Source organism: Gorilla gorilla, chromosome 1 (genome assembly GCF_029281585.2).
Source record: "Gorilla gorilla gorilla isolate KB3781 chromosome 1, NHGRI_mGorGor1-v2.1_pri, whole genome shotgun sequence".
Lineage (NCBI taxonomy): Eukaryota > Metazoa > Chordata > Mammalia > Primates > Hominidae > Gorilla > Gorilla gorilla.
In genome coordinates this window covers 125761108-125784252 of record NC_073224.2, presented here as the reverse complement: position 1 = coordinate 125784252, position 23145 = coordinate 125761108, and the positions used below count along the sequence as shown (strand labels likewise).

At 41.9% G+C, this 23145-nt stretch overlaps 1 protein-coding gene across 4 annotated transcripts in view; it reads left to right on the top strand.

The window, feature by feature from the left end:
* LRIG2 (leucine rich repeats and immunoglobulin like domains 2) overlaps window positions 1-22858 on the top strand; it is a 59044-nt gene extending 36186 nt beyond the window's left edge. For 3 of the 4 annotated variants that reach the window (XM_055355215.2, XM_055355223.2, XM_055355231.2), the window contains exons 13-18: window positions 864-1184; window positions 3101-3382; window positions 5013-5462; window positions 6882-7031; window positions 9834-10124; window positions 14458-22858. In XM_055355215.2, coding sequence (XP_055211190.1) covers window positions 864-1184; window positions 3101-3382; window positions 5013-5462; window positions 6882-7031; window positions 9834-10124; window positions 14458-14684 — 1721 coding nt within the window. In that variant the 3' untranslated portion in view covers window positions 14685-22858. The remainder of the gene's footprint in view (window positions 1-863; window positions 1185-3100; window positions 3383-5012; window positions 5463-6881; window positions 7032-9833; window positions 10125-14457) is intronic. The other variant, XM_063699148.1, reaches the window with a different exon arrangement.
* The last annotated feature ends 287 nt before the right edge of the window (window positions 22859-23145 follow it).

The window sequence follows — 23145 nt, the reverse complement described above, 5'->3', positions numbered from 1 at the left end:
TTTTCACTACTTCAGGTGAAACCTGTGCACATACAAAATGCTTTCAAATAATTTGTTTTATTAGGTATTCTCTGTGAAATATAAATCATTCATAATCCCCCCATTTTATATTGGCACAGAAAGGATAATGGTTATATATATACATATATTTTTTGAGACAGAGTCTCGCTCTTTTGCCCAGGCTGGAGTGAAGTGGCGTGATCTCGGCTCACTAGCCACCTCTACCCCCCCGGGTTCAAGTGATTCTCCTTCCTCAGCTTCTCAAGTAGCTGGGATTACAGGCGGCCGCCACCTCGCCTGGGTAATTTTTGTGTTTTTAGAAGTGACGGGGTTTCGCTGTGTTGGTCAGGCTGGTCTCGAACTCCTGACCTGAGTTGATCCACCCACTTCGACCTCCGAAAGTGCTAGGATTACAGGTGTGAGCCACCGCGCCTGGCCATATACATGTTTATCTATCAGATACATATATACAAGGGGTAATAGAAGTAGAACTTGTCTTCAAATCCTAATATAAGGTTTCTGTTTTTCCCCAATAACTGATAATGCTTGAGAAATATATTCTGAGCACACAGGTGACAGTAAGGGCTAGTAGAAAAGTGCTGGATCCTGAAGTCAGGAAACCTGAGTTCCAGTCCAGGCTCTGCCACTGACTGACATGTCTTTGAGCAAGTCATTTGAATTTTCTGGGCCTCATTTCCCCCATCTTTAAACAAGGAAATTGGACTGTAGCTCTGTAGTCTCTTTCCACTTTAATATGCCACTTTGTAAACAGAACACACGATTTTATAGTATTTGTTTTAAAATTGAATCTAAAGGAAAAATAAATAACTGACTTGGCTACAGATGCATTTTTTTCCCCTTAGATGATTTTCTCAAGCCACAGATAAGGACACATCCTGAAACCATAATTGCTCTAAGAGGCATGAATGTGACTCTGACGTGCACTGCAGTGAGCAGCAGTGATTCACCCATGTCCACTGTGTGGCGCAAAGACGGTGAAATCCTGTATGACGTGGATACTGAGAATTTTGTTCGTTATCGGCAGCAAGCTGGAGAAGCTCTGGAATATACTAGTATCTTACATCTTTTCAATGTGAATTTCACAGATGAAGGAAAATATCAGTGTATTGTTACTAATCACTTTGGTTCTAATTATTCTCAGAAAGCCAAACTGACAGTAAATGGTAAGGAATTATGCTCCTTGATTTTTTTTAGTTTAGAAGGATTTTTCATGTTCAGTTTTGAATCACTTGAGAGAATTAGACTAAATCTGACATTTCAGTAGGATTCTTACTGTTATTGTCTTTTGAGTTGTGATAACTTATCAAGTGGGTGGGATTTTTGGATTAGTCAATCTGCCCACTTATGGTCTCTAATTGGTCTTTGATTGAACGGTAAGTGCTGTGGCCCTAGGAGATGTGCTACTTTCACTGCTGTTTATGCTTTTGAAGACATTCTTATGAAATTCTCAGTTTTCATTCCAGAACCATAAATCTCTCTTGATAACTATGAAATTTATTCCTGATGGGCCTTCTAATAACTGGGAATATTTAGGACATTTTTTGGGTCTAATGGTCATTATCATTGTCTAAATGTAGTTACACAGGATCATTTGTGTGCGTGTGTGTATTTTTATTTATTTTAATTTCTCTTGGTTTTTTTTGTTTTTTGTTTTGAGATGGAGTCTCGCTCTGTCGCCCAGGATGGAATGCAGTGGCATGATCTCGGCTCACTGCAAATTCCGCCTCCCAGGTTCAAGCGATTCTCCTGTCTCCTGTAATTCGAGTAGCTGGAATTACAGATGTGCGCCACCAGGCCCATCTAATTTTTGTATTTTTAGTAGAGACAAAGTTTCACCATTTTGGCCAGGTTGGTCTCAGACTCCTGAGCGCAAGTGATCCGCCTGCCTTGGCCTCCCAAAGTATTCGGATTACAGGCATGAACCACTGCACCCAGCCTTATTTCAGTACCTTTTGGGGTACAAGTGAGTTTTTTTCCCATGGATGAATTATAGTGGTGCATTCTGAGAATTTAGTGCACCCATCACTGAGTAGCGTACCTAGTATCTAATGTGTAGTTTTTTATCCCTAGCCCCCGCTCACTCTCCATTCTGAATCTCTAACATCCATGATACCACTCTGTATGCCTTTGTGTACTCATACTTAGCTCCCACTTATAAGTGAGAACATATGGTGTTTGGTTTTCCACTCCACACAGGATCATTTTAAAAATGAATACTCTTCTTTCCTGCAAAAGCTTCTTAAAAACAGCTTGATTTATCTATTGCCTATTAAATTGAATAACTACAACATTTTAGGGTTTGTACAACCAAAAGATGTACTTATGTTTCGCTTCTGTGTTTTTTAATGATACTTTTGAAGGCATAAGTTTTTTTTAGCATGCAGTTTCCTTGATAGCTTTGTAGATGTTGGTTTGGGAACATTTTTGAGATGGACTCTCACTCTGTCCTGCAGGCTGGAGTGCAGTGGTGTGATCTCAGCTCACTGCAACCTTCGCCTCCTAGTTTCAAGTGATTCTCCTGCCTCAGCCTCCCAGGGAAGCATCATTTAGCTTCATAAGTGAGAGAGTCATACTAAATACCAGGTTCTAAAATATGAAGTTCAAAGAAGGTTTGTGGCCTTCTGCTTTCCCTAGTTCCAGCTGATGATTAAGTGTATCATGCATCCTAGAAGACACAGTCATCAGTGTGCTCCAAATACTCTGAGGTTCTGGAAGAAAAGATGTTCTCAAAACCATATTCACTCTTGGCTGGGTGCTGTGGCTCAGGCTTGTAGTCCCAGCACTTTGGGAGGCCAAGGTGGGAGGATAGCTTGAGGCCAGGAATTTGAAGCTGCAGTGAGCTATGATTGCGCCAGTGTACTCCCGCCTGGACAGCAGAGCAAGACCCTATCTCTAAAGTTTGTTTTTGTTTTTTTAAATTCATAAAACTATATTCACTCTCAATCAGAGAGCCTGTCTTCACAAAGAAATGGAACATTAGGGGGTGTCTTGCCTACTAGATTCTTTCATGCCTATTTGTATGCATATATGTGTCTTTGTTCCCTTGCCCACTTTTTCTTGGTGATTTTTCTGGAAACAGAGATGCCATCTTTTCTGAAAACGCCAATGGATCTGACTATTCGCACTGGTGCCATGGCCAGATTAGAATGTGCTGCAGAGGGACACCCTGCACCTCAGATTTCCTGGCAGAAAGATGGTGGTACTGACTTTCCTGCGGCTCGAGAAAGACGCATGCACGTCATGCCCGAGGATGATGTCTTCTTTATTGCCAATGTGAAAATAGAAGATATGGGAATCTATAGCTGCATGGCACAAAATACAGCAGGAGGTCTCTCAGCAAATGCTTCCCTAACAGTGTTAGGTACGTTTACTGCTCCATGGGTCCCTGCTTTTGTTGGAGTCTTTGGGAGCTACTCTTGGTCTTAATGAGCAAGAAAAATAAGTTTGAGATTACCTCTGTGATTCTTAGATCTTTATCTTATTTCACAATTTTATGCAAGGTTATGTCAGTCTAGGAATTAGTGGGTCAGATAACTGAAATGTGGGAAAATACATAGGGCAAAATTAGGTAGGCATCCTTGTCACAATAATTGAAAGTTCAAATTCCTTTATCAGCTGAGCTTTTTAAGTCCCTCTCTGTAAGGTTTCTGTTTCATGTAGGTGTGTTTACTATTCAGTGAGTTTGCATTGAGAGTTCCACTGTTCTTTTAGGAGTATCCCAGCCATTTGATGCTGCTTCACTTATTGCTTGATAGGAACCTAAGACTATTTAACTGTTTGCTCCTAGTTCATTTTCAAAAAAAATTTAATACAAAAAAAAAAAAGATGTGTTTTCTGGTTAGAGTTTCTGCTTTCCTTTTCAGTGTGTTCTTCTTAACCGTATTTCTGGTAAAATGCCTGTTTTCCTAAAAATTTTCCCCTGCTAGCCTGGGTTTTTTGTTGTTGTTGTTGTTTGTTTGTTTTGTTTTTTCTTCCTTATTACAATACTTTTCTTCATGGAACTCAAATCCAGGGTAAATTCTACTTTCCAGTTCTCTATTTTCCTAGATGTCAGTTATTATTTTTTTTAAGTTTGTTGGTTTGTATTGTTTACTTGTATAACCAGAAAAATAAGAAGTCATTTATTTATTTATTTATTTATTTATTTTGAGACGGAGTCTCATTCTGTTGCACAGGCTGGAATGCAGTGGCGCAATCTCGGCTCAGAGCAACCTCCACTTCCCGAGTTCAAGTGATTCTCCTGCCTCAGCCTCCTGAGTAGCTGGTACTACAGGCATGTACCACTGCGCCCAGCTAATTTTTGTATTTTTTTTAGAGACGGGGTTTCACCATGTTGGTCAGGCTGGTCTCGAACTCCTGACCTCATGATCCGCCTGCCTCAGCCTTAGAAAAATAAGTCATTTATTGTTTTAAAATGTTAAGATATACAGAAAATTAGGAAAAGGGGAGGAAAGTCACTCAAATACTTAAGGATTTTAGCATATTCTAGACTTTCCCTCTCACTTTTATGTAGTCAAATATACCTACATTTTTTTCATTTAATATTGTACCACAAGTTGCCTTGTTATTAAAGTCTTTGTAAAAGATCATGTGACTATAATTTACTTAATCATTTTTCTGCTAGATTTAAAAATATTTTTCTTTATTCTTTAAAGTTACACATTTTGTAGTAAACATCTTTGCATATAAATCTTTGAATTTCTTTTTTTTTAAGTTATTTTTAATCTTTTTTAATGGGTCACCCCTGCTCACCCCCTCCAGCTATTGCAGCTGCCCTGAACTTCTTTCTTAGGATAGCTTGCCAAAGCTGGAATTATCGAGAAAAGATCGAGACTTTTTTCAGGATTTTGTTCTGAAACATTAACTTCTAATCCTCCCATGAGTATATAAAATTACTCATTTTATTGTACCCCCATTGGTCTAATTCAGTAGGAATTAGGGAATAAAATTGCCTAACTTTTCATTTTTTTTTTTAAATGTTTTCCTGTTAGAGACACCCTCATTTATTAGACCCCTGGAGGATAAGACAGTAACCCGAGGTGAAACTGCGGTGTTACAGTGCATAGCTGGAGGGAGTCCTGCCCCTCGTCTCAACTGGACTAAAGATGATGGGCCTTTGCTGGTGACAGAACGACATTTCTTTGCTGCAGCCAATCAGCTTCTCATCATTGTAGATGCCGGGCTAGAAGATGCTGGGAAATATACCTGCATTATGTCTAACACCCTTGGGACAGAACGTGGCCACATTTACCTAAATGTCATTTCATCCCCCAATTGTGACTCTTCCCAGAGTAGCATTGGGCATGAAGATGATGGCTGGACCACAGTTGGCATTGTCATCATTGTTGTGGTCTGCTGTGTTGTTGGCACTTCTTTGATCTGGGTCATTGTTATTTACCACATGAGAAGGAAAAATGAAGACTATAGTATCACAAACACAGGTAAGTAGTACCCACATGACACCTATGGCTTGTACTTGAGTCAAGAATGTAGTATAGGATTAATTGTACAATATAAAAAACTGAGAGCTGATCATAGTAGCACATGCCTGTACTCCCAGCTACTCAGGAGGATGAGGTGGGAGGACTGCTTGAGCCCAGGAGTTCAAGGCCCACCTGGACAACATAGCGAGACCTCATCTTCCCCCTCAAAAAACTGAAGAGCTGTGATACATTACCTGATATGTGATAGAAGGGAGTTTTTGTTGTTAAAATGTTCAACTTCTTTGATATAACAGAACCTCTTTGAGGAATAGGTTCATAACAGAACCTGTTTGAGGAAAGAATTTTGTTTATTTGAGATAGGGTGTTACTGTAATGCCCAGGTCAGAGTGTATCGGTACATTCATGGCTCACTGCAGCATTGACTTCCCAGGCTCAGGTGATTCTCCCATCTCGACCTTCTGAGAAGCGGGGACTATAGGCATGTGCCACCGCGCCTGACTAAGTTTTTATATTTTTAGTAGAGTCGGGTTTTGCCATGTTGCCCAAGCTGGTCTCAAACTCCTGGGCTCAAGCAATTTGTCTGCCTTGGCCTCTCAAAGTGCTGGGATTACAGGCATGAGCCACTGCGTCTGACCAATTTTAAGAATTTGTAAATACTTTTTTTTTTTTTTTTTTTGAGATAGAATCTCGCTCTGTTGCCAGGCTGGAGTGCAGCGGCATGATCTTGGCTCAATGCAACTTCCACTTCCCGGGTTCAAGCGATTCTCCTGACTCAGCCTCCTGAGTAGCTGGGACTACAGGCGTGTGCCACCATGCCCAGCTAATTTTTGTATTTTTAGTTGAGACGGGGTTTCACCATGTTGACCAGGATGGTCTCAATCTTTTGACCTCGTGATCCACCCACCTTGGCCTCCCAGAGGGCTGGGATTACAAGCGTGAGCCACCATGCCCGGCCAAACTTTACTTCTAAAAACGCATTACAGATGCATTCTCTTTAATGTCTAAGGTTCCTTTTCATCATAATTTTGCTGTAAGGAAGAGTGGAGCCCTTGTGATTGAGATCAGTCTCTTTTTTTCCCTTGAATATCAAACTGGATCATTGAGGTCAGTCTTTTACACCTCTCACCCTGAAATCCTGCAGGAAAAGAAATCTAGGCAGATAGATTATGAAAGTGTGGCAGTAGATAAGATTTCAACCTTTAGGTTTTGTTTCTTTCAATGAAACTTTTAAAGTGAAGCTTTGAGAAGAATTCTAGTGAGAAATAGTTTTAGGGGAAGTAGCAAGAGCTGTTGCGGTCCTAGGTACGTACAGTTTTTCTTGCTAATAGTATCAAAGTGGAACACATTTGCAAAATAGTCTTCTGAGTGTTGGCTTCAACTGCCTACCTTTGAGAGTTAAAAATGTCTCTTTTACAGAGGAGCTCAATCTGCCTGCAGACATTCCCAGCTACTTGTCTTCCCAAGGAACGCTGTCTGAGCCACAGGAAGGCTACAGCAACTCTGAGGCAGGCAGTCATCAGCAACTTATGCCTCCTGCCAATGGATATATACACAAAGGCACTGACGGTAATGACTCTGTTGTTTATGGTTACAATTTCAGCCTATTCTATTGAGTTTACTTTTCAGTGTGTAGTTTCTCCATTAATCTGAAGCAATATTTTAAAGTAAGATACCTAATGAAAGCATTTAGCCACATGCAAAATAGGATGAAAATTGACTAAAGTCTTAAAAGGATATGAAAATCATCTTACAGAGTGGAGAAACACATTAAACAAGAGATCAGAGTACACAGCAGAGGCTCCCAAACTTGTGTAATTATAGGAAAGGGATATTCTGCAAACTTTTTTCAGGTATCTCTTTCTTACCCTTTTCAGGCGTGGGCATCCTTCAGACCACATCCAAGGGAGGCCGGTTTCTCTTCCTGACAGGTAGACATTCAGTAAAGTTTAAAGGGTAGCTAGGAGCCAGGCATGGTGGCATGCCTGTAGTCCCATCTACCCACGAGGCTGAAGCAGGATTACTTGAGGCCAGGAGTTCGAGGCTGTATTGTGCTGTGAGCGCACCTATGAATAGCCACTGTACTCTAGCCTGGACAACATAGCAAGACTCCCCATCTCTAAAAGAAATCAACAAATGGCAGCAATGGTTCTCAGCATATACTGGAGAACATCAGAGAGATGTAAAGAGTTCTCTAATTAAATGAACCTGACATCCCAACACATAGAGATGCGTACCCATACACAGAGTTCTTCTCCCTCCACCCTTTTCATAGCCTCGCTCCCATAGGGAGTGACAGAACTGAATGAATTAAGGGACAGAAGAATTGGGTTTAATTGATACTTCTTCCTTTTTCCAGCTCTGTGACCATGAAGCTAGTTACTTAAGATCTGAGCTTTACTTTTCTAATTTTTAAATAAAGAGACAATATTTTGTAAAGCACTTCCCCCAAGATTCTCACAGATCTTTTCAGCAAATCTGTGTGGTACTTCAAATACTATACAAATGGAAGATTTATTCCATTTCTTCAGAGACTTTTTTAGGCTGGGTGTCAACAGAACTTTATCTAATTGATAAATTGGATTTTGGCTTTTCATGAAAAATATAGTAGTTCTGACTCTTTTTTTGTTTTTGAGAAAGCATCTCATTCTGTTACCCAGGCTGGAGTGCAGTGGCACGATCTCAGCTCACTGCAACCTCCACCTCCCAGGTTCAAGCGATTCCTCTGCCTCAGCCTCCTAAGTAGCTGGGATTACAGGTGCGCGCCACCATACCCAGCAAATTTTTGTATTTTTAGTAGAGACGGGTTTCATCATGTTGGTCAGGCTGGTCTTGAACTGCTGACCTTGTGATCTGCCTGCCTCAGCCTCCCAAAGTGCTGGGATTACAGGCATGAGCCACCGCACCTGGCCGGCATTTCTGACTTTTAAAAGAATACTTAAAAGTCTGTTCTTTGAAGTATGTGGGAAATAACACTGCTTTCTGGGTTAAACTAAATTACTTTTCACTCTCTTCCAATTCTAACATTCTGTTGCATGATTTTTGTTTGTTTGTTTTTTTGTTTTTTTGAGACAGAGTTTCATTCTTGTCACCCAGGCTGGAGTGCAATGGCACCATCTCAGCTCACTGTAACCTTTGCCTTCCGGGTTCAAGCGATTCTCCTGCCTCAGCCTCCTGAGTAGCTGGGATTACAGGCACCTGTCACCATGCCCGGCTTATTTTGTATTTTTAGTAGAGATGGGGTTTCACCATATTGGCCAGGCTGGTCTCAAACTTCGGACCTCAGGTGATCCACCTGCCTCGGCCTCCCCAAGTGCTGGGCTTACAGGCATGAGCCACTGCTCCTGGCCTGTTGCATGATTTTGAATAAGTAACTCACTCTTTATTTCTCACTCTCTCTTCTCTCCTTCATCATTCAGTTTTCAAAGCACATAATAATCCAGGGAGTTCATTGTTAAACCTATACTTCTGTCAACCATGTACTTGTCAGGCAGGACTTCTCATTGTCAGAAGCTTTCCCTAGGGATGCTTGTAGCAATTGGTGTTACTTAACCTCTTGACTGATGAAAGTAACATGGTTTTTCATGAAGTGAAGTCATCATAACTCCTTATTCTCTGACTTAGTTTGCTTAAGCCAAGCATGGGTCTTGTAGCACAGTACCAGCCTTATCTTGCTCCCTTGATTTGGGCATGATCTGTCTATCCACGATAGACAGAGATGGTTCAGTGTAGTTTTCAAGAGCGTGGGCTCTGGAGCCAGAATGGCTGTTTCTGCTCCTCACTCTGGCAGTATGACTTTGTTTTTTTTTTTTTTTTTTTTGGAGACAGAGTCTTGCTGTGTCGCCCAGGCTGGAGTGCAGTGGTGTGATCTCGGCTCACTGCAAGCTCCGCCTCCTGGGTTCACGCCATCTTCCTGCCTCAGCCTCCCGAGTAGCTGGGACTACCGGCGCACGCCACCATGCCTGGCTAATTTTTTGTATTTTTAGTAGAGACGTGGTTTCACCGTGTTAGCCAGGATGGTCTAGATCTCCTTACCTTGTGATCTGCCCGCCTCGGCCTCCCAGAGTGCTGGGATTACAGGCATGAGCCACTGCGCCCGGCAGCGGTATGACTTTGGTTAAGTTACTTAACTTCTCTGTGCTGTAGTTTACCCTATCTGTAAAGTGGGGATAATAATAATACCTACCTCATAGGGATGTTGTGAGGATTAATGAATCAATTCACAGAAATGGCTTGAAACTTCACCTACTTTATAAAGTAAGTGCTCAATACATGCTAGCAATGATGATGACAACTTTTGAACAAAACTGATGATTGGCAAAAAATAATTCCTTAACAGAAAGATATTTAGATTCTTTTTCTTGTTATTAGGTGGCACTAGTACCCGGGTGATTTGCTCAGATTGTTACGACAATGCCAACATCTACTCCAGGACCCGAGAATACTGTCCATACACCTATATTGCTGAGGAGGACGTTCTTGATCAGACGCTGTCCAGCCTCATGGTCCAAATGCCTAAAGAGACATATTTAGTACATCCTCCCCAGGATACTACTGCCCTAGAGAGCCTGATACCGTCAGCCAACAGAGAGCCATCTGCCTTTCCCACCAACCATGAGAGGATAAGTGAGAAGAAACTTCCCTCCACAGAGATGAGCGGTGGTAAGGGATGTATTTTTGTTGTTATTTTGTTTTTACTTTCGTCTAATTGACTCTTGGGTATATAGGAGTAACTGGCCATTGTTAAATGGTATAAACTATAGCCAGAGATTTCTGCATACTAGAGTTACAAAGAAGTCTTCATCTATAGGATGGAAACAACTTTTGTGGGGGTAACAGGATCACACTACTGAAAATTCAGAGGCCATACACAAAAAGCTTTTAAAAGGTTTCATATAGGCTATTTATTTATTTATTTGAGACAGAGTATCACTGTGTCATTCAGGTTGGAATGTAGTGGCGCAATCTTGGCTCATGCCAACCTCTGCCTCCCTGGTTCAAGCAATTCTCATGCCTCAGCCTCCCAAGAAGCTGGGACTACAGGCGTGCACCACCACACCCAGCTAATTTTTGTATTTTTAGTAGAGGTGGGGTTTAACCATGTTGGCCAGGCTGGTCATGAACTCCTGACCTCATGTGATTGCCTGCCTTGGCCTCCCAAAGTGCTGAGATTACAGGTGTGAGCCACCGCACCTGGTATCATATAGGGTATTAATTTTTCTCCAATCTTTATTTAAATAAAAGAATAAAATATGGGGGGCCGGGCACAGTGGCTCACGCCTGTAATCTTAGCACTTTCGGAGGCCAAAGCAGGTGGATCATTTGAGGTCAGGAGTTTGAGACCAGCCTGGCCAACATAGTGAAACCCTGTCTCCACTAAAAATACAAAAATTAGCCTAACATGGTGGTGCATGCCTGTAGTCCCACCTACTCGGGAAGCTGAGGCACGAGAATCACTTAAGCTCAAGAGATGGAGGTTGCAGTGAGCTGAGATCGTGCCACTGCACTCCAGCCTGGGCAACAGAGTGAGACTCTGTCTCCAAAAAATAGTAATAATAAAATTTGGGCATAATTTGGTGATGGTTTTTACTGAGATTTTTGGTTTTTTTTTGGGGGGGAAATGGAGGTTCGCTCTTGTTTCCCAAGCTGGAGTGCAATGATGCCATCTTGGCTCACCAGGACCTCCGCCTCCCGGGTTCAAGCAATTCTCCTGCCTCAGCCTCCTGAGTAGCTGGGATTACAGGCATGTGCCACCATGCCCAGCTGATTTTCTATTTTTAGTAGAGATGGGGTTTCTCTATGTTGGTCAGGCTGGTCTCAAACTCCCGACCTCAGGTGAGCCACCCACCTTGGCCTCCCAAAGTGCTGGGATTACAGGCATGAGCCACCGTGCCCAGCCCACTGAGAAGTTTTTTTTTTTATTTGAGATGGAGTCTAGCCCTGTTGCCCAGGCTGGAGTCCAGTGGCGTGATCTCGACTCACTGCAACCTCTGCCTCCCAGGTTCAAGCGATTTTCCTGCCTCAGCCTTCTGAGTAGCTGGGATTACAGGCATGTGCCACCACAACCGGCTAATTTTTTGTATCTTTATAAGATGGGGTTTCACCATGTTGTCCAGGCTGGTCTCGAACTGCTGACCTCGTGATCTGCCTGCCTTGGCCTCTCAAAGTTCTGGGATTACAGGCGTGAGCCACCATGCCTGGCTGAGAAGAGTTTTAAATGTTTTGTTTTGTTGCTGTTCTAGCAGGTAAACATTTAATCTCAGCTTCACTTGGCGGGTGTTTTTTTCTATGAGGTATGATCAAGGTCATAAGTGAGAACGCAGTTTTGGGCTTGTGTCCCCTGTCTCACATGGCCCAGGAAAAGAAATATACATTATATTGTATAGATTAGGCATTTGATAACCACTTGGCATTTGAAACAAAACTCTTTCTAAATCATGAAGAGTAATGCTGAGCATGTGTGTCTTCCTGTCCATCCAAGCTTTTCATCAGCTTTCATCCTTCTGTCAGCCTGACATGGAAGAGCACTGGAATAGGGTAGGAGGTCAGGCTGGGCGCGGTGGCTCACGCCTGTAATCCCAGCACTTTGGGAGGCTGACGCAGGTGGATCATGAGGTCAGGAGTTCGAGACCAGCCTGGCCAACATGGTGAAACCCCATCTCTGCTAAAAAAATTAAAAATTAGCTGGGCGTGGTGGTGGGCGCCTGTAATCCCAGCTACTTGGGAGGCTGAGGTAGGAGAATCACTTGAACCCAGGAGGCAGAGCTTGCGGTGAGCTGAGATTGAGTGATTGCACTCCAGCCTGGACATCAGGGTGAGACTCCGTCTCAAAAAAAAAAAAAAGACAGGGTAGGAGGTGAGAACTACAGGTTTACAGAGGAAGGCAAAGTATACTGTGATACTCCCGGGGATGGTTCTGGCAGGAGTGAATAATCTAATGTCCCACGTTAGATTATGTCCCACAGGTTACAGGATCATGCTTTTGATTTTAATTTTAGTAGGACTTGGAACATTCAAGATGGTAGTGAGGGCACATGAAACTCTTCAGGATGAAATCTGGGCAGAGACTTATTAATTAATTTTGCATTTACTACTTCATGTCCCACATTAGATCATTTACTCCTGCCAGAACCATCCCTGCAAGTATCTGAGTTAGGCTCACTTTTTTTTTTTTTTTTTTTTTTTGAGATACAGAGTCTCGCTCTGTCACCCAGGCTGGAGTGCAGTGGCACGATCTCGGCTCACTGCAACCTCCGCTTTCTGGGTTCAAGCGAGTCTCCTGCCTCAGCCTCCTGAGTAGCTGGGATTACAGGTGCCAACCACCATGCTTGGCTAATTTTTTGTATTTTTTTTAGTGGAGACACGGTTTCACCATGTTGGCCAGGCTGGTCTCAAACTCCTGACGTCAGGTGATCCACCCACCTCAGCCTCCCAAAGTGCTGGGATTACAGGCATGAGCCACTGCACCCAGCCTCTATTGTTCTTAAGAGATCAAAGACTTGTAAAGAGGTTACAGGTCAGAGGAAAGCACTATTACTGAAGTTAATCTCTTATCTTTACATTAAGTGTTCATGAAAGAAATGCATCAACAGTAAATCCACTTTTACTGTTGGATGTCTTAGAAGAGTTAATACAAAAAGGGTTTAAGAAGGACCAGAAATGTAGTCCCATCTTTTTTGTAACTTTGGGGATGCCTTCATTTTTAATCTGGTCTGTAAGTAAGGAAATCAGCAAATGAGAGTGCTTCGGCGCATTGGCGATTTTTTATGTGGGGTATCCTAGCTTCTTCTTACTCAAAGTCTGGTCTGTTGACTATCAGCATCACCATTACCTAAGAGCTTGTTAGAAATGCAGAGTAATGACCCCAGAGCAGATCTAGCAAATCAGAGTCTACATTTTAACAAGGTCCTCAAGTTATTTGTGTGCATATTAATTAAAACTTGAGAAACCCTGCTCTAGCTTACTTTTCACATGGATTTTATTTTTATTTCTGGGTATTTGTTTTTATAATGTTTGGCTAGCTTTTTCTAAAATGTACCCTATGAAGTTAATATAACTTTTGGTAAACAGTCTTTGGGAAAATAGTTCACCATTGTAATTAAAGAAGAATGAGAAATGCGTATTTGAAACCAGTGTGCAGATAATCTGATTTAATACAGCTCCTTTTGACTATCATTTGTTGTTAGAATTGTTGACATGCTAGGAGTTGGAAGGGAATGGCTGTTTATTTTTAAAACAATTTTGTGACATATTTAAAGATATAATGGCTGCACTGAATCAATGATTATTACCTATCATGAAACTTTCATTACAATATGGATACCATTTTGTCTTTTAGTTCTTTTCCATGTGTCTAAAGAGTTTTATTTAAAAATTTTGTGGCCGGGCACGGTGGCTCACGCCTGTAATCCCAGCACTTTGGGAGGCTGAAGCAGGCGGATCACCTGAGGTTGGGAGTTCAAACTAGCCTGGCCAACATGGAGAAACTCCTGTCTCTACTAAATATACAAAATTAGCTGGGCATGGTGGCACATGCCTGTAATCCCAGCTACTTGGGAGGCTGACGCAGTAGAATTGTGTGAACCCGGGAGGCGGAGGTTGCGGTGAGCCGAGATGACGCCATTGCACTCCAGCCCGGGCAACAAGAGCGAAACTCCATCTCAAAAAAATAAGTAAATAAAATAAAAAATTTTGTAGCAACAGAATCGCTAAAATAACAGGTGACAGTAGACGATATATAGTATGATCTCAGTAAATAATTGGTTAGGTTTGTGAAGTAGAGGGATTTGAAAGACCATGTTCTGGTGGTGTGTGTGTGTGTGTGTGTGTGTGTGTGTGTGTGTGTGTGTGTGTGTGTGTGTGTGTGTGTGTGTATGTGTTTGATTTCAGTGTCCCTATTCAGGAATATTGAACATCTTTATTTCTTTGAGGATTTGGCTAAAAGGATATTAAGTTTTACCAGTCACTACTGATAATTCTTGTCTTTCATTCTCAGAAACATTGCAGCGGCCCGTGTGGAGCATAAACAGAGAATTAGGCCTGCCTCATCCTGCTTTTTCCCAGCAGCCAGTCCATGAGTCACCACAACTTCATCAAAATGAGGGCCTGGCAGGGAGAGAGCCAGACTGTTCTGCTTCTTCCATGTCCTGCCACAGGTTACAGGATCATGCTTTTGATTTTAGTAGGACTCGGAACATTCAAGATGGTAGTGAGGGCACATGAAACTCACTTCAGGATGAAATCTGGGCAGAGACTTATTAATTAATTTTGCATTTACTACCTCAGAGCTCAGAAGAAACTCCGAAGTCAGCATTTGCTTTACTCTTTCTTTATGATTGCATCTGACCGCACCAAGGTGGGCCATGTGTTGTTTGGTCTTATACCTGATGAAGAAATGGCAACAGTTGACAGAAATGGGTACAGCTCATCAAAAATGTGCAGCACCGGCAGAGGGAAGATACGGGGCAAATGTGCTTCCTGATGCTTCCATGGGGATGTGCCCTGGTGTGCATCTGCCTGTAAGGAAGAGTCACATTGCTGCTTAACATGGTGGATTGCCCTAGTCTTCAGAATGGTCCTGAGAAAACATCACTACTTCGATGTTCTACTTTGCTTTCCAAGGAGCAAAAATAACTTTGGAGCCTTCTGGGAAGTGTGCCTGGGATTCTTCAGTGGTTTCAGGCAGATAGTTGAGACTGGGGCTTTGATATTCAAGGTCTTTGGCAAGAATCCCAGGCTTGACCAACTGGTACCAGGTCAAAGATTTTTGTATTCTTGTGAATTTTTTTTTTTGGTCCCTATTGCCCAGGGATGTCATTGTAAATATATGTGCATTTATAAATAATTTTTGTATTCATTGACCATATGTGTTGGCTGCAATGTAAATATTTTTGACATGCCAAAATTATATGTAATATCCAGTTATAATATTGACAAGTAGCTTCTCAGATCACAGATTTTAAATAACTCAATTTAGTGAGATCTAAAAATTTTATTTAAAGTATAAAAACTGTGGCTCACACCTGTAATCCCAGCATTTTGAGAGGCTAAGGTGGGAGGATTGCTTGAGGCCAGGAATTTGAGACCAGGCTGGGCAACATGGTGAGACCCTGTGTCTGCAAAAAATAAATTAAAAAAATAGCTGGACATTGTGGCATGCTGCTCTAGTCCTAGCTACTTGGGAGGCTGAGGTGGGAGGGTTATTTGAGCCCGGGAAATCAAGGCTGCAGTGAGCTGTGTGAAGCCACTGCATCCCAGCCTGGGTGACAGAGCGAGGCCCTGGCTCAAAAGTAAAATAAATAAAAAGTTTTAAAAACTTACTTGTTAAGAAGTGTATCTATAGAGGCAGCTACTTAGTGATTGTATACACATAAACACAGTCTTGGTGTAATTAACCGCCTTCTTCATGCCTGGAGGTTCATACTTCTGGTCATTTGCCATCTGATTAAAAGTGCTAGGTGATACTCCCTTTCTAACAAACATAAAAAGCTTGTTCTTTCAGAGCCTGGCAGTCCTGTCACAGCTGTATGCACCTAGAGGAAAACTTGTTTGGAAATTCCTTTCATTTCCTCTCCCTCTCCCTCCCTCCTTCCCTCTTTTTTACTGAAACAGAAATTGATTGAGGAAGGTTCAGTCATTCCTTCAGGAACCAATGAGTTAGATCGGGTTGTTACTTTATGTATAATGAACGCTTCAAAAACTGGAGGCTGATTTAAAGATTGCAGAACTTGAGTCAGAATCATAAGCAGTACTGTGACATGAATTGGAGCCAGAATAGTTGCTGATATCAGAACCATCTCTTTCATTCTGTGACTTTGCTCTTGCCATGTTCTGACTGGGGTGAGCCGCTAGGATACAAATCACTATCACTGTCCATATTTGAGTCTGCAAATCTTGTCATTGTCTGCTTTAATGCTCTTTGAGTTGCAACAGGTGTATTATTTAAATGAGTATTTGAAATTCTGTGAACAGGAATTCTTTTGGTAGTGAAATAGGTTCTCACACCTGCTTGCTCAGAATGTGAAAATATTATTTCTGAGTTCTCTTTGTTCACTTTCTAAAGTGACTGTTGTTTGGTGTTGGAGATGTTAACTGGGTTCTATTAGGTGTGCTATATCTTGGCAAATATTCCCCATGATGAACTCTTCCTACTATCACAATCAGGACTATGACTGGATTTCTCAGTCTCAGTGCCCCAGATTCACCATTTCTGATTGTGTCTGGAGAACAGTTTCCTGGAAAGGCATTCCATGTTCCAAAAGCTACAAAAACATTCCACTTTGCAACTATGGGTCAGTTATTTGCTCTCTCAATGTCTCATGTTGCTGAGTTCTAGAAAATCTCTGTCTCATTTACCAGGGGTCATTCAAAAGTCTGAGATGTATATTATTATGAAATATTTGTGAAATTTCTCACCATGAATTTGGAGGGAACCTACTTTTGTTTCTCGCTCTGGTTCTCCATTGGTCTGGGCTCTTGCTTCTCAGTCTTCTCTGACCTCTGGTAAGTGGAACTTTCATTAATACTTCTGTCGCACTTTGTACCTGACCTAGGTGGCCTTGCAAATGTTGACTCAGATTGTGGATTTTCCACTTTCCTCTGTTTTCCCTATTTTCTCCCCTGGGAAGTCTTGCAGATGATGCATATTCATTTTCTGTATTCAGCCTTCCATTATTAAGGATAAAATTGATCCCTACATTGAATCTGAAATTACCACTATATGGATTACTCTGGCTCACTGCTGTCCAAGCTTGGTTTTCTCTTTGCTTACTTCCTGTCATATTTTCAGTTTGCCCAAAAGAGGTAAGCCACTTTATTACAGACCCATTACTAGTGCTAGGCGTCATCCACCTCTGTTTTCACCTGATTCTTGTGGGGAATCCTCTTTAATTTGTTGTAACCTTCTCAGCAACTCTTCTGTACTTCACCTATAGTGCCTAGCAAATTGTTATCACTCATAAGCCTGTAATCTTCATCACTCAGGTTATTTGCAAGTAGAAAGCTTCTGGAACCAATTTGTCCATCCGACTTCTGCACTGGGCCACATCCATCTTCTTCATTGTCAGAATCTGAGTTTTCTGTCTTGAAGAACAGCTGGAAAGTTGTCTGGCTGTTATGACACAGTATTGAAATACCAGACTGAGTTTCAGTTGTTTCTAGTTGTGTTCACTTTGTGCTTTCTCTGAATGGGAATATCTTCTTTCAGCAAAGTTCTTCATTGACCAGGAAACCAAAGATTGCTTCTTTTCCAAGTTTGTTTTGTTTTTAATCTTTTACCAATGTGCAGTATATCTTAAGAAGGGAAGAGTGCTCTTGGGAGTAGAAGAACATGCAAACATTCTTTTTTCTTTATTATTATTTGAGATGGAGTCCCTCTTGGTCACCCAGGCTGGAGCGCAGTGGCATGATCTTGGCTTACTGCAACCTCCGCCTCCCAGGTTCAAGCAATTCTCTTGCCTCAGCCTCCCAAGTAGCTGGGATTACAGGCACACCACCATTTCCAGCTTTTTTTTTTTTTTTTTTTGGTATTTTTAGTAGAGATGGGGTTTCACCATGTTGGCCAGGCTGGTCTTGAACTCCTGACCTCAGGTGATCTGCTTGCCTTGGCCTCCCAAAGTGCTGGGATTACAGGCATGAGCCACTTGCCTGGCCCGAAAATTCTTATACTGTAAAGCCTTGTAGTGGTCCTTATTTTTTTTTTTTTTTTTTTTGAGACGGAGTCTCGCTCTGTCACCCAGACTGGAGTGCAGTGGCACAATCTCGGCTCACTGCAACCTCTGCCTCCCGGGTTCAAGCCCTTCTCCTGCCTCAGCCTCCCGAGCACCTGGGATTACAGGCATGCACCACCATGCCCGGCTAATTTTATTTGTATTTTTAGTAGAGACGGGGTTTCTCCATGTTGGTCAGGCTGGCCTCGAACTCCTGACCTCAGGTGATCCACCCGCCTCGGCCTCCCAGAGTGCTGGGATTAGGCGTGAGCCACCGAGCCCGGCCGGTCCTTGTTTTATACAAGTGATTAAGCCAAAAAGTTTTCTTGAATTTCTGATACCAAAGAGCTTTAGGTAAATAAAGAACTTCACACTCTAATGCAATGTAATTCTTTCTTTGTGCTTTCAGATTTCCTTACACTTCCTGTCCAGTTCTCTCCTCTAAATCCAATATTACTCACTAGATAATTTCAGCCACTTAAATAAAAATATCTATTTTTAAGTCCTGGTTCAAGGGTTCCAAACTCACATAATTTCTCAACTTTTTGCCAGAAAGTTGAGCATTTATTCATACTTATTTTCAATCCTAAGTGTTCTCCCATGGGCAGCAGCACTTCTTGAGCTGTTTAGTACTGCCATACCTTTTTCTTTCTTTAATATGTCAGCCTCTGATCATTTTCACTTTGAACTTCCTAAAGATCACAATTTCCTATCCCTTCAATCTGCGATCCCTCTTCTTCCTTTCTTACTAGATTATGGTGTAGTTTGTACTAGACTGACTCATTAAGACCTTGTACGCTTCCTGACTCTGCTTGTTACTGGCTTTGTAATCAAGGGTGAGTCTTTTTACTTCTCTAGGCTAGATTTTCTCATTTATGAAATGAGGACATTTTTCTAGATGCTGTAAAGCCCTTTCCAGCTGTAACATTCTATGAATCTGTAATTCCCTCCAGGAGCTAAGGAGGATTATGCTACTTTAATAAAAAGCTGCTTTGGTGACATTTGTTCGAGTAGAACAAGAGTGATGCTGCTCATTCTGACTTGAGCCAGATGTATTTCCTTTATAGCAGGAGTAATGGTCTAAGAAATACTCATTAGGAGAAAAAAATTCTGCTTCTAAACAGTATTAGTAAACAAAGAATCTTGACTCAGTTGAAAAACCACCCATTGCTCTCTAGAGCAGAATGTCTGAATGCTGGTTTTATAGCACACTAGAATATCAGAATGAGTTGACAGGTATACCACAACTAATTTGTAACTAGTTTGTGACTCACCTTGCTAACGTATTCGAAGTTATCCCTATAATTATATTACTCTCGCTCAAATTCTGATAGATTTCCTGAATGGAATAGGTGGAGTTAGGGCTAGGCTGCCAGAGACTGTGCCAATGAGCATCACCCGTCGTGTGTGAGAGAGCAGAAGATAGCCTGTGAGCCAGTGCTCTAGAAAACATCATGTAGGAGGCCAGTCACGGTGGCTCATGCCTGTAATCCCAGCACTTTGGGAGGCCGAGGTGGATGGATCACGAGATCAAGAGATCGAGACCATCCTGGTCAACATGGTGAAATTCCACCTCTACTAAAAATACAAAAATTAGCTGGGTGTGGTGGTGCGCGCCTGTAGTCCCAGCTGCTCGGGAGGCTAAGGCAGGAGAATCACTCGAACCTGGGGGGCAGAGGTTGCAGTGAGCCGAGATTGCACCACTGCACTCCAGCCTGGTGACAGAGTGAGACTCCGTCTCAAAAAAAAAAAAAAAAAAAAAAAAAAACCCGTGTAGGAGTACTGCCTCTGCTCTAGCAGTGGTCCTTCTACTGACAGTGCTGTCAGAGTCTGGTCTCCTAAAGAGCCAGGTCATTTTCCATTGTGTCAACTCAGATGGTTGAGATGTCCTTAGGTATTCCTAGCTTGCCTAAATAACTAGTCAGCAATCTATTTAAATGTGAAGAGCCTATCTCTGGTCTTTAAATAAACACCTCCCCCACCCCCCCCCCCCCCACCCAGGAAAAGGAATGCCTGAAACTTTTCATTATTGCATATGTTTCTGATCAAGCAATATGTTAACCCTCTAAGTAGGATTAGTGTCCCATGAGTATTTCTTCCAGCAGAATCACGTCTGCCTAATGCTAATCAGGAATGTTGCAAACTGAAATGCTCCTTTCCCCACTGCCCCCTAATGACCATTTTCAGGAGGAATACATACATTCTCTTGATTTGTTTGTCCCCTTTCAGGCTGATTCTCCACTTCTACCTGGAAGAAAAGACAGTATTCCTTGAACTCCATGCCCTACTGGTACAGGATCTACACTTATGCCATTGGCTTTCTGTCACTCCGCAACTTGTACTTTTTTTTTTTGAGACAGGGTTTCACCCTGTCAGCCAGGCTGGAGTGCAATGGTGTGATCGTGGCTCACTGTCGTCACTGCAGCCTTGATATCTCAAGCCCAAGTGATCCTCCCACCTCAACCACCTGAGTAGCTGTGCCACCACACCCGGCTAATTTTTGTATTTTTTGTAGAGATGGGGTTTCACCTTGTTGCCCAGGCTGATCACAAACTCCTGGGCTCAAGCCATCTCCCCACTTAGGCCTCCCAAAGTGCGGGGATTATAGGCATGAGCCACCGCACCCCGCAGTACTTTCCCTAATATACAAGCTACTCTCCTGAAAAAAATAGCAGGAACCCATTCCAATGTCCAAGCTCCCCTAAAGTGCCAACTCAGAATAACTTTCATGTTTAAAAACAGCTGTCTTCACATTGCCCATTGTGAGGTTGTAAAAGGAAGTTAAGATGTCAAGCAATTTAGATTCTGTTACCCATTTCCCTATGAAAAGAGATGTGTTAAAAGTCTTTAACTACTTAAAGGGTCATCATGAAAAATAAGAATTCTATTCCAGAAGCCAGAGTTATACACAGGGAGGTGTATTATATACTTGCTAATAGATTTTGTGTAGGCTTTTTAGTAAATTTATCTGATAATGAAATAATCAGCCTTTTTGGTGGAAAGGTACATACAGAAGCTAAATCATCATGTGTTAATAGTGTTTAAGAGATTTCTTCATTGAGATGGAATATGGGCAAGATGACCTTTAAGGTCTTTTTCACTTTTATCATTGGAAATCCCCAGAAGCAATCTGATAGTCTTAAAACTTTGTCCTTTCTAAGTCCTTTGTATTCATTTTAGAGCTCTTCAGGAAACTAGAGAATTTTGGACTTTGGTTGACAAAAGCGGTCTGACCTGTGTTCGTAGCTGGGAACATGAAACACAAAATTCTGGGTTTAATCTTCTGAAGAAATCTACAAGTAGTTACTAGCATAAATGGCATTACTATACTAACAAATTTAAAAGCCTATAATGTATTAAAACTCTTTTTTACTCGATTACTTTTATTTTTTTAAGACAGAGTCTTGCTCTATTGCCCCGGCTGGAGTGCAGTGGCACGGTCTCAGCTCACTGCAATCTCCGCCTCCCAGGTTCAAGCGATTCTCCTGCCTCAGCCTCCCAAGTAGCTGGAATTAATTACAGACGCCCACCACCATGCCCGGCTAATTTTTGTATTTTTAGTAGATGGGGTTTCACCGTGTTGCCTAGGCTGGTCTTGAACTCCTGACCTCAAGTGATCAACCCACCTTGGCCTCCCAAAGTGCTGGGATTACAGGCATGAGCCACTGTGCCCAGCCCTCTTGATAATTTTTATTCTTGTTTCTTCTTATCTGTGGGACTGCAATTAGAATGGGGTTGAGATTGTGGTGTTCAGTTTTATACCAATATTTTACCCAAGTGTGTCATGGCCTTTTCTAATCATTTTAATATCCCCAGAAATGCCAGAAGTGTAAAGGAATAACAGAGGTAAATTTGCTGTCATTTTATGCCACATCCTCTTTTGTTACTTTGCTTCTTGATACAGATTATAGAGGTAATTGTGAAGACAGTTGAACCTTAGAAGATTGAGCTAAGATTCTTTTTTTGGCAACCTGCAAGTAATGTTTCATTTTTCTATTACGTGATCTCTTTCCCCATACAGTTGGCAGATGTTTTTTCCCCCTTTTTCTACCTTAAACTTTTTTGTTTGGAGTACAGTCTAAACCAACATCAGTTAGCCTTGATTTTCTTTCTTTTTTGGACAACTGTCTGGTTCATTGACAAAAGTAACAAGTTTGGAACTAAGAGATATGTTACAAGCTGCACTTAACACCACCTGAAAACCCAAGAATCATCTGAAGGTTTTGTCAGTAGTAAGGTAGGTTTTGTGTGTGTGTGTGTGTGTGTGTGTGTGAAGATGGAATAGGGTGAAGGTGAAGAAACAGCTTGACTTGTGCCTGTTTTCAGATAAAGGAGTAAAGTGATCTACAAACTGTAACTATCTTGAAAGAGAAATTGATCATCAGATGGTCAAGTACTCTTGGAATGTCTCTTTGCTGTTTACTGTGGCCTCTTTACAATGGTGAGACTTATTTCTACCCTCTACTTTCCACTATTATTTTTTTCCCCTATTGGATAATGCCAGTCTGAGCAGCCCTAATACTAGATGTACCTAAACAGAGATACAAGCCAAGTCATTGTTCAGTGTAGTCATTTCTTAGTATCTGTTTATATTTTGTCACACATCAGAATGTATATTTTATAGAGCATGTGTTTGTCTACTTGTTTGTCTACTATAATATGTCTTTAATAAAGCTAAAAACATTCTGATTTTCTGGTCTTTTTTTGCCTAGCATACAGCAGTGAAATGGTACATTTATGAGTTTGTATCCTTTTGAGGGGTCTTCAAGTAGCTGTACAAGTGAGAACAGGGCAGAGTTGTTTTCCTTTAGTTCTTGCCAAGTCACATATTGCCTTGAGCCTGCCCCTGGCCGCCCCTGCAGCTGTGAGCTGTGAGGACAGGCACTGTGTGCTCTCCTGCTTCCTCCTTGGTGGTATCCACCGTGGTGCTAGATGCCTGGCAGGTATGGAAACAAATACACTTCATAATTCATTAG